The sequence below is a fragment of the Triplophysa rosa genome, linkage group LG14 (assembly GCF_024868665.1).
Source record: "Triplophysa rosa linkage group LG14, Trosa_1v2, whole genome shotgun sequence".
Classification (NCBI taxonomy): domain Eukaryota; kingdom Metazoa; phylum Chordata; class Actinopteri; order Cypriniformes; family Nemacheilidae; genus Triplophysa; species Triplophysa rosa.
Window position 1 is genome coordinate 11,742,180 of NC_079903.1, and position 12,286 is coordinate 11,754,465.

At 38.6% G+C, this 12,286-nt stretch overlaps 1 protein-coding gene across 6 annotated transcripts in view; it reads right to left on the reverse strand.

Moving 5' to 3' along the window:
• Window positions 1-12,286, reverse strand: part of igsf9ba (immunoglobulin superfamily, member 9Ba) — a 60,382-nt gene that overhangs the window by 42,999 nt on the left and 5,097 nt on the right. For all 6 annotated transcript variants that reach the window (XM_057350666.1, XM_057350663.1, XM_057350664.1 and 3 more), the window contains exon 2: window positions 2,750-2,947. In XM_057350666.1, coding sequence (XP_057206649.1) covers window positions 2,750-2,947 — 198 coding nt within the window. The remainder of the gene's footprint in view (window positions 1-2,749; window positions 2,948-12,286) is intronic.

Here is a 12,286-nt window from a genome sequence, read left to right on the forward strand (position 1 = left end):
TGCATAGACAGCATGTTTTGGCCAATGACTTTCATTTTTCAGTAGAACACAAAAGATATTTTGAAGAATGTCGGTAATCCTTAAAAATATAGAAAAAATATATTAAATTAAACAGACTATTTACAGAATGTTGCTGTCTTTAAATAGATTAAAACTAGTTTTACTAGGATTTCTTATTACCGTACATATGGTTTCAGCGGCAACAACCTAAGCAAATGTTATGTGGCCCAAACTTAGACCTCTGCAAAGAATCAATAACTGTTAAGTCATTTTAATGTAATTTAATACAATTCATATACAATAAACTATTAATATGAACATAAATTAAATATAAAATAAATAGTTAAATTATATTCAAACACAGATCAGACCAGGCGCGTGTGTCCGATGAAACCGTCTATAGTTTTCCTTGAATGCTCAGTCACCGTAAAGATGAATTTACATTCTAAACCGACCTCAATCTCAACCACATGATGTTTATATACTGGCCGCACATGGCAGATTATGTACATATCACATGTTTCTCTCAACTGCAGACGGCAATTCAAATTTTCTATTTAATAAAGTGTGACACAGTGGTTAAGTGATCAAATAATCTCAAACATTCGCGGAGACGGATGCGTCTCGCACAGCTTTGAACCCCATGTCACAGAGGCCACGTGCTTTGAGAAGTGCTGAGAAAAGGTGTTTTTTTCACCCAGACTGCTGCAGCAGATCGACTTTAATTAAGGCTCTGTAATGCACCTTGAAATAGAATGAGCGGTGTGCTAGCAGGCAGCCATTATTAAAGCTTTTCACAATCCATGTCGAGAGCTACTCAGACTCTTTTTCTGTGAATCGCACAAAGGCCTCACTTTCACGCTAAGTAGCAAACAAAGACAAGTCCTTCCGCAAACTCGAGCACAAGCAAAAATGAGCATGTTATATTAAATTCAACACGTGTTAGCATGCGTCCACCAAAAGAATACACTTATTGTGTGTTATACTGTATACTTTCTACTGTATCAAAACATTGTAATTAATGTGAAAAGACTAATTTGTCACTGAAATATGAATTTTTCCTTGCTTTCTTTAAAAGTAACACGAGCAAGTAAATTGAACAATATCTGATGTATAGGAGAGGGGTGGGCCGATACCAGTTTTTCCTTTACCGATCCGATTCAGATACCTGAATTGTAAGCATCGGCCAAGCCGATCCTGATCCGGTACTAGTCCTGCTTCTTCCTGATCAGTGTAGAATTGCATGTACACTGCCCGTCCCCCAAAAAAGTGGCAACGAGTGTCAGCTGTGCGACCGCCGGTCCCCGCATGCCTCATGGGGGAGCTCGGGAGCATAAGAGGACGAGCGACCGGACCATCGAGAGAGAGGACCCGGGCCCGGAAACAGTTAAGTTTGTTTATGTTCGTGTGGCCGGCAGTCGACCGTGAGGTGGCTGGCGGCCTTTTATTTGCTGGATTATTGTTTATTTATTTTGATTAAAGTTTTGTGAATGATCGCCGGTTCCCGCCTCCTCCCTTCCCTTCTATTGAACTTTATTACAGCGAAAAATGTATGCACCTCTGGACGGGAAAAAATTGACATTCTGGACATTGCAGAAGTTTATTGAAACGATGCCACAGCGAATGCATGCCGTAATCAAAGCTAAAGGCAGTCCAACCAAATACTAGAGTGTGTGACTTATTTTGGACAGGCAGTGTATTTTATTGTATTGAACAAAACTATAACGTATTTATGAAAGTTGACTGAACATGATATATGCTTTATAATGTAGTGCAATACGTTTTTTCCAAAGTAAAAACACTCTCATAAAGTACATATACTTAAAAAATGTTCACGAGTAAAAGTGAAAATACTTCACTACTGTACATCTCTGCTCTAATGTAAAGTGGCACAAAAGGGCCCATGCCCATCCCGGGTGCGGAATGATGCGCTCAATGGATCCGCATCTCTACACGTATTGCGCATTCTGGGAGCTGGATGATGCGCTTCATTCATTCGCTTATTTACACGTACTGTGCGTGTGCCGGGCACAGAATGATGCGCTTAGTTCATAACAGTTAGAACACAACTCCTTCAGGTCAAATTTCCTTGCTTCCATTAAAGTACACAAAATGTTCCCTAAAACATTTTAGTGTAACTTCATACCAGCTTAAACACAACTTGTCATAAAAACAAAAGGATAGCAGGAAATTCTAAAATGTATGCATTTTTTAAATTAAACTTCACACTTGTTGATCAAATTTACTTTGAATCAAATAAATTTGAATATGTACTTCTCATACTTGACACAGTCAAGTGAACTAATAATATGCAACCCGGCAGCCAGATTCTCAAAACTGTTTTTAAGACAAAAATATAAGATTGTTCTTAAAATGAATTTCTTCACTTTGCCACAGAATAAATGTAAAAAGCACTTAGGTTTTTTATAATGACAGCTCAAAGTAAGGCAGATAGACCTTATCAATGTTATATTAATATAAAAATTCCTTAAAATGACTGGCTCAATACAATATGCAACACATGTGAAACAACAGGACACATGTATAAAACATCTTACCTTTTGAGATTTAAGACAACTGTGAGGCTATCCTAACTTTAAAATTATATTTCTCACAGCTTTTGTTTCGAGAATATGGAATGGAATATGGATTTTTTTTTCCAAAATATTCCTGTCATTTCTTAAGAATTCTTCTTAAGAATGTTTTGTGACTCCGGGCCCCTGGATTTAGCAACAATGTTGGTGCCTACCAGCGTACTCAGGGTCCACATGAGGAGGGTAGAAACGGAAGTTGATGAAGAAGGGGATAGGCACACCGAATTTGAACCACTCCACCACATAGGGAGTCTGCTGGCCGTTGAGGGGGTGGCTCACGTCACATCCCAGAACAACGCTCTCTCCTACACGGGCCGTCTCAAACTGGGGCTCCTCTCTCACTCCGTGGGCACCTGGAACCCCCCCAAAAAATGACAAAAGGAATCAGTTTACAAAGAAGTTGTTCACTATAATAGCACTTTCATTAATAGTTTTTAAAGGATAGGAAGGTAAAGAATACATCATACAGGCCGACACGCAATACCTCTCAAGACGTAGTTCATTAAAGGTCCAGTATATGAAATTTAGCGACATCTAGCGATTGCAAATTGAAACCAATGGCTCACTCCGTGACCACCACCCAACAATTACCTGGGACAGGTAATCCGATTGTATGGGACAATGTGGGACACCACTGAAATGTATAGCGTAAAAAAGTAATATAATAACTGAATGAACACATTTTTTTTCTACCTTTTAGCTCGTAAAAATTATTTGTTATTTAGTCTATTCCAACTACAACATAATTAAGGCATAGATAAAATGTTATATAACATTTATAAAACAACTTTAATGGCGATTTCAATTTAAGGGTAACTGTCTCTTTAAATTTTTAGCACAGATCAGACGCGGAGTTATCATGTTGTACACTTTGAAGATCTTCTCAAAAAGAGAAAACTAAAAGAATAAAAAGCAGACTAATAATGAAAAAGAGTTTCTCTTTTAAAACATATTATTGTTAAGTAATGCATTTCATTATTTGCAAATAACTTTTAATATGCCAACCACAACCTTTAGAAACACAGTTCCAAAGCCACACTGTTTACAATGTTTTAGTGACTTTTTAACCAGCAAGTTGACATGGGAGGATCACCACCCGATCTACGGACAGACCTTGCAGCCTCTTGATGACTGAAATCACTGCCATCTTCTCATACATTGGATAAAAGTCAGGCTTTAAAAATAATAGTTGCGTTTGTATGATGAGCTCGTTGGACACTGGTGTGCACTGGGTTGCTGCTTTAGACACAGCGTTAAAATGCTGTGCAGTAGGCTACAACGCAAAGCGGAACGGGTGGTCACCCTACCCCACCCTTCCCTTTCGAAGCACTACGAAGGCTGACACAGAACAAAGGTCTCGTCACGTCTTTAATTCCTTCCCAAAGAAGATAACGTGTTTACGAAATACTCTGTAGAGCAGTTTGTCCGATTAGGGCTACTGTAGAAACAACATGATGAATTCCATGAAAGGGGACCCATGGTGAATGTAGATAGAAATAATCTGGTGTATGTAATCTGATTATTTTTTTACATTTGCATTACTATTTAGTTTAAAAAAATATGTGTCGACCAGTTCATTGTTTAACAAACACTGTATATGAGAACTTGGATGCTTTCCCGGATCCTGTACATGTGAAAGTTCTCCGGTGATTATTATTTCAAATTAAGGCCAAGCAGGTGAAAAGTCCTGTATACTATTAATAAGATGACAAGAGGTTTATAGGCACAGCTCATTGATCTCAGCTAATTCACACTTGGACAGGCTTTACAATAGACGGGCCAGAGTTTTAGCGATCAATGCATGAGCACGTCACATGCCTACGGGTGACCTATCGGAACGCTAAAGGTCATTGTACCTGCCTCAGCAGAAAATATATTGGGGGGAATGGATTTTCTCCAGCGAGCTCCACAACGCCCATTGAGCAGTCTCCTCTCTATCAGAGTTAGCATGACATCAACGCCTCAATGAAGGGGAAAATCACCTCCGGGATCAAAGGACTTGCTGACGCTGCCTTCTTCAGCGCGGACACAATGTATGGAAAACTAAGTGATTCAGTAACAGTACAGAATTAAAACCAAGTAGACTATAAAACATCTCTTTTTTTCTTTCTCCCTCTTGTTTCCACAGTCACACCTTTCAGTATATGACTGTATGCGTATGTAGTGATTTTTTATGTTATTTGCTGCCCTCTTGGCCTCTTTTGTTTAAGTGAAAGTTCACCCCAAAATAATATTCCTGTCATCATTTACTCACCCTCTTGTCATTTCAAACCTGTATCACTTTCTTCTGCAGAAGACAAAATAAGATATTTTGAAGAATGTTGCTAACTGGCAACCATTCACTTGCATTGGTTTGGAGTCCATACAATAGAAGTGAATGGTTGCCTGCACTGTTCGGTTACCAACTTTCTTCAAAATATCTTCTTTTGTGTTCTACAGAAGAGAGTCATACAGATTTGAAATGACAAGAGTGTGAGATGACAGAATTTTCATTTTTGGGTGCACTATCCCTTTAACATGTACCAATTTTCCTCAATCTGAATTAATTTAATCAATTTGCAGATTAAGAAAATACTGTTTATGTGTCCCTTTCATGTAAACATTTACTTGGACATTATATATATTATGAACAGAACTTTTCCATAAGCACACAGCCAGGGTTGCTAGTTCTGCTTTTCAAAAAAATTCTGAAGAATGCAGACATTCCATAACCAAACATGCAAATAACTTGGTTCCAATATTTAAAATATAATAATATTTATTAAATAATTCAGATTTGTTATTTGTATGAGAACCACTTTCGACACCAACCAAACTCGTATAGAACAGTGATTCTATTTACCAGTTTAATCAGCTTTATCCAATAGAAGAGTTAATCCACTTTATCTGATTTAGCTAGCACAGCTTTCGGACTAAACAGGGGAGATTTAATTAAATTAGTCGTTTTCCTCCAGTCACGGAATCCTCTCTACTATGAGTGCACAAGGGTGCAAAGCGCCACAAAGAGAGCAGCTTAACTTTAATGAGAGACCAACAGGGTGCATGTAAACTCATAAACACACTACACTCCGCACATGACCAGCCCCAATCAGGTTTATAGCAAGAATTTCAGAAACGAATAAATGTTTGTCAGCCTTACGTTTAGCCTTGTGAGGATAGACTAAATGTCATCTTATAACACTTCTGAGCTGCTGAATGCTTATTAAAAAAAGATGAAGTATTGCACATTGTGATCTCACATAATTAACACTGCACTTATAGTCTGCTAACTGTGGTCTTAACTTGTCTCTAATGACCAGCTTTAGTAAATGCAAATCATTTGCAAACCATGTTGAAATTAAAGTATAGCAAGAATAAAAATGCATTGCATCGATTGCAGCTTTTAATAATCACTTATAATAACCAATAATCACAAATTACAATGTATTTTAAGTATACTTTGGGTTATAGGTAAAGGACTACACTGATATTATTATAGTAACTATATTTTTTATTTAAAAAGGCATCATGTAATTTACTTAAAGGGACAGTTCACCCAAAAAAATAAATTCAGTCATCATTTACTCGCCTTCGAGCTGCAAATCTGTATATATTTCTTTGTTTTGATGAACACAGAGAAAGATATTTGGAAGAATGTAGGATGTTGGAAGAATGTCATCAGAACAAAGAAATTTATAAAGATTTGGTGATGACAGAATGTTTGGGTGAACTGTTCCTTTAAGAATTGTAATTCAATTGAATAGGGGCAAATATTTAATGCACACCCTGACTGCACATTGCACCAGTTTTTATATCAACTTAATTTCAAGTCACAGTCACCGAAGGTATCTCATATCATTTTTTTTAAAGAAGGAACTAAAAAAAGACTACAGAAAACATGACAAATAAAGTTATTCTGAGCGTCGGGTGCCAGTAACAGCTCAACTCATGTGACTGCTCACCCCTTTAATCCACTTGCGCCTGCTTCCCCTCCCAAAAGCACAAAAAAGACACGTGACCCTTTCACCACATATAAACACACACATCACTCACTCCACACATCTACACTGCATTAAACAGGCCCACGGTGACCCGTATGGTTTGGATATTTCGCAGTTTTATATATCAGCGACTGAGCTCTTGCACAAGTCATCACACATAAAACGTAACATTTGTATGTTTGCATGTTTTTAAACAAGCCACAGCTCTGATAAGGAGAACTGCCATCCAAACTACAGTTAACATACTGCCCGATTATTAACTCCCTTAGCATCCTCTTTATGAGGTCATAACAAGGGGAACAGCACATGGTCCGGTCAGTTCCACTGATGCTTTCATTTACTTAATGGAACTGTAACACTGATCTGTCACAGTTTATTAAACTGAGGGTGTAGGCTATCTATGGGAGACAAACAAGGATTGTAGGTTAATAATACAGTGTGCATCTATTCATGTGCTGAGGTTTGAGCTGAAATTCCCTCTTTGCTGAGCACAGACTGCATTGAGTTCTAAAATCATTTTTTATGCAGCATATCTAATGAAATGCAATGACAAAAAAGGAACTACACAAGATGTTCTCCCAGTCAATTATGAGCTTATAAAAGTCTTACCAGGAAATCAAGGATGCAGCTCCCGGGTTCTTATTCAAATGAGGGAAATAGGGAACATCGCTAGTAAATTATTCATTGTTGAAAAATGCAACATTTGTAGGGAAGACAGTCTAATTACATCTAATATTTACTAGGATAAACATATCTTGATAGCAAAGAGGGAGTAAAATTGTTTCTCAAGGAGCATATGCTTTATATCAAAATAGCAATTTGATTTGACATCATAAAATTAAACAAGTATCTTGTAGTCCATTCCTGTTAGTATTGCGTAAGACTCTCCACTGTATTTGCTATTAAAGGAACAGTCCAAAATCCAAAAATTCGAATTGTTCCAAATCTGTATACATTTCTTTGTTCTGATGAACACAGAGAAAGATATTTGGAAGAATGCTTGTAACCAAACCGATTTTGGCCACCATTGACTGCCATAGTAGTAAAAATTGCTTTATAGATTTATTTGTTCTGTTAGGAAGATATTAAGAAGATATTTTGAGGAATGTAGGAAATCAAACAGTTCTGAGGCACTTTTGACAACCATTGTCATTTTTCCTACGATGGTAGTCAATGGTGGCCAAGAACTGTTTGGTTACAAGCATTCTTTCAAATATCTTTCCTGTGTTCATCAGAACAAATAAATTTATACAGATTTGGAATAACTCAATGGTGAATAAATGATGACAGAATTTTCATTTGTCTCTTTAACACGGATGAATGAAGAGAAACACTTTGTAGATCTTCACAGCCCCAAAAAACTACAATCCAGACTGAAATGTTGATTACTCATCTTGCACTTTAGGGACATGTCCACATTTTTTGTCCAATTAAATGCTCTTTAGAATTAGATTAACCCAGAGCCATTGAGAGAGAGTCGCGACAACAGAAGTTCAAATTCATTCATGGAACCTTCAGATAGTTCCAGGAAGTTATGTTTTTTCTTTTAATTATTTATTTAATTTTATTATTCATTAAACGACTTACATCTTTAAATGTGTTAAAAGTTTACCTCAGTTGGTTTGTTTAGCCGCAGCTCCATGCGTTACTAGCAACTTCCGGGAACTATTGAGAGGCTCCATGAACCGCCATTGCTGTGAAAAAACTGTTCCATTGGAGTCAACGGAGTTGACGCGACTCTCTCTCTAAATGGCTCTGGATTAACTTTCCCCCTCATACCACCTGGATTGTTGGGGTTTATTCAGATTTTAAAAACACCACATAGGCTATTATGAATTTGTCATTTCTACCTCCTCCCTATCAACAGAAAAATTCTCATCCTCTTCACTCAAAGCAAAGCCCACATAAAGCAAACATAAATATTACAGAAACTTCAAACCACAAACAAGTCAACTCAGAGGGGAGCGCTCAGCAGAGGCCCCTCCCATTGTGACAAGCAAAACTCAGACAATCCTGAACTTAAAAACCAATTCTGCCAGCAGATGCAAAGATGTAACTCGTGTGCTTCCAGCATGTTGTCATTCATTTGTTTTTATCAATCATAATTAGCTTCGTAAGCATTTTTTTCATGCTCACTGATAGCAGGGATCACCAACTAGCGGACTCCGGTCCGAAAGCCTTTTGACATAATAAATAAATGAACGCCTAACATTATTTTCTAACGCAATCAAATTTATACCAGGTACATCAAGGTCCGCTCAGTGTTTGGGTCCTACGGCGCCAAGGACAGTTAACATGCGCACTGTTGCTACGTTCAGACGTCGACGTCGTGGAGTGAAGAGAGCTGAGAAAATATGGCGTTATTTTAATGACAAATGTTGCGAGCGCATTATTACAAGGCGAGAGCGCATTCATTTAATACGAGCGTGCTATTATTACGCTGCTCTCTTATGAATGTTCTCTGCTGTCGCTCAGTGAGTGTGTGCGCACTCGAAATGCCTGCCGTGCGTTCACGCATCCTTTGGTACTCTTGCTCTCGAGGGTTCCTTCTGTGTTTTCTGGGATTATAGGCTGTCAAAAGTAGTCAACCAATCAGGTATAGGCTTCCACAGCGGGCCAATGAAAATGCAACCTCTCACATGGCATCTTATTGTGTGTTCCAGAAGTTCAGGGCATAAAACTGAACTTCTACGCAATATACCAAACGCTCCCTTCCCGTTCATTTCTAATATACATTTGATTAATAATGTTGCATCAAATATATACAAATTGTTACCTGAGAACATGGTGGATGTGGATCCATCTTGCATCGTTGAGTACGTCGAGTCACTTTCAACCAATAAGATGCCATGTGAGCGGTCGCATTTTCATTGGCCCACCATGGAAGCTTATACCTGGTTGGTTGACTACTTTTGACAGCCTATATAGGGTATGCACGTGTCGTCACTTTCCCACGTGAGCACGCCGGAACGCGCCTGCTTGAGTGGTAAAAACACTGGGCAAAATGAATGGTTACAATATCATTAAACGCAATTCCACGCAACATTTCAGTGTCTAAGAATTGTAAGAACACCTGATTCCTTTGTAATTCATAAGGTAGTCGTAAGGATCACCGTCGAGTCCAGCTGCTTGTAGTTTCAGCAAATAATTGCGTGTTTTAGTCCCGGTTTTTTGTTCCTCCTATTGAATGCAGCCATTTTGCCTTAGTTTTACCACTCAAGGGAGCGTGTCCCGGCGTGTTCACGTGGGAAAGTGACGTCAATGCATACCCTCTATAATCTCAGAAGACACAGGAGGAACTCTCGAGTGCAAGAGTACCAAAGGATGCGCGAACGCACGGCAGGCATTTTGAGTGCGCACACGCTCACTGAGCGACAGCAGAGAACATTCATAAGAGAGCAGCGTGTAATTGGGAGCGCGCGTCCAGTTTTGTGCACGAGCAAAGGAAATCGGCGTGAGAGCGGAGAGATTCGCGCGCTCATATTACATGAATACGCTCTCGCCTTGTAATATTGCGCTAGCGACATTTGTCATTAAAATAACGCCATAGAGACAGACTCGCAGACAGATGTAACTGTCAGTGACTGAAAAACAATGTCCTTTTCAAAAGTAAGAAAAGTTAACGCTGAAAACCATGTTTTCCGAGATGAATGGGATGTACATTTATTCTTCCTGCATCGAGATGCACGAGATCGGTTTGTCTCATTTGCTCGGAGTCTGTTGCGGTTGTCAAAAGTGGAAACCCTAAACGGCATTATGAAATTAGACATAGACACTTTGAAGAAACTTACCCGCAGCAGTCCGAGGTAAGGACGCGGAAAATATATGAGCTCAAAGCCCAGTAGGAGCGATCTACACGTGTCCCCCTCAGTTACCGCCCAACAACCAGCATATGAATGTTCCCTAAGAATACAGTGGATCTTAGGAAAACATAACAAGCCCTTTACTGATGGGAAAATAGTAAAAGAGTGCATGGAGGCTGCGTGTGAAACACCTTTAGAAGGAAAATAAAGACATGAACTAAAAGAAAATATTAAACAAACCCCCTTTCAGCTGTAACAGCCACCAGAAGAGCTGAAATGTTATCAGAGGATGATCAGTCACAACTTGATGCTGCTATTTGTTAATCTCAGTTCAGCAGAACTCAATTCATGTTTTTAGGTATTTAATTGTCCGGACCGCTAATGGTAAGGAGGGTTCGTTTACTGGACCTCAAGCAATTTTAGTTGAAGACTCCCTGGTATAAATTAATACTATAGAAAACTAGAAGCAGAATCATATTGGAACACATCATGAATCAAACAGAGAACACAGCAGAGGTGGGTTTTCAAGGACACACTGACTCATTCAGCTGCAAAGGCTATAGACAAACATATAATTGAATGTAAGCCTGCCTGATGAAGGTCACTTCAAGAGCCGTGAGTCAGAGCTGTCCAGCAGAAGCACCACACAGACAGACGTAAAAATGAGTGACCAGGTTATAAGCAGCGGTGAAGGTGAGATATGGACATTGCCGACAGCGTGTACACTTTGTTTTAATGAGCAGGTTGTGCAATTTCAAATAGGAATTTAAACTAAATGGATCAGATCTGTCACATTTGTGGGTCACTTCAGAACTCGTGGGAAAGGAAGAGAAGGTTAAACGGTCAGGCGTCTGCATTTCGGGTTGACTTCAGGTTAGACCGAGGCAAATATTCTATGTACTGCATGATAAAAGTAATAGTGCCCTCTCCATGACTCATAAAAAGCAAAAATGAAAAGTTAACAGATGAAATAAGAGACTTCTGGGACACCAGATGGCTGCTTTACTCAATGGAAACACAAGATGCCATCACTGTAACAGGGCCGTAGGTGTCCATCTGATGGCGTGCATCGCATACTCATCACTATGGCCCATCTGGAGGCTGGTGTCTCTGAACTTACCGATCTGTTCTGAGCCCCAACATGGATTTGATGGCACCGTATGCTAAAGATCGCCAACTAGGCACTGGTTTAAATATACTTTGACCACTACTGACACCGCTTTTTGGATCTTGGGTAGACACAATCAAATAAAGGAAATAGTTTTTCTGCTTTCCTGTGGCTCAGTGGTTAGAGCATGGCACTAGCCAAGGTCATGGGTTCGATCCCAGGGGACTGCATATAGTCAGAAATAAATGTATAATACAATGCAATGTAAGTCGCTTTGGATAAAAGCGTCTGCCAAATGCGTAAATGTAGTAGATCTGGAAATAAGTAGTTGAGAAATAAGTTTGCTGGAAATAAGTAGTTCAGAAGATTTTTTACTCGCCCTTCCAACACTTTACTGGCCCTAACACAAATATAGCCTTCTCCAATAAAGTGGCGGGGAAAAAAATCATTTTTCATTGATTTTCAGTGTTTCTGAATTTACTATTTATAGACATGTTTTAACTAGGGCTGTCAAACGATTAATCGCATCCAGAATAAAAGTTTGTGTTTACATAATATATATCTGTGTACTGTGCATAATAATTTTGTAGTTATTAACACATACATGCATATATTTAAGGAAAATCTAAAAATTAATAAACATTTATATATAATTTCAATTATTAGTAAATATAAATAAATGCATGTAAATATTTCCTAAATATGTATTCATGTGTATGTGTTTGTATTTATAAATACAAAATTAATATGCACAGTACATAGACATATATTATGTAAACACAAACTTTTATTCTGGATGCG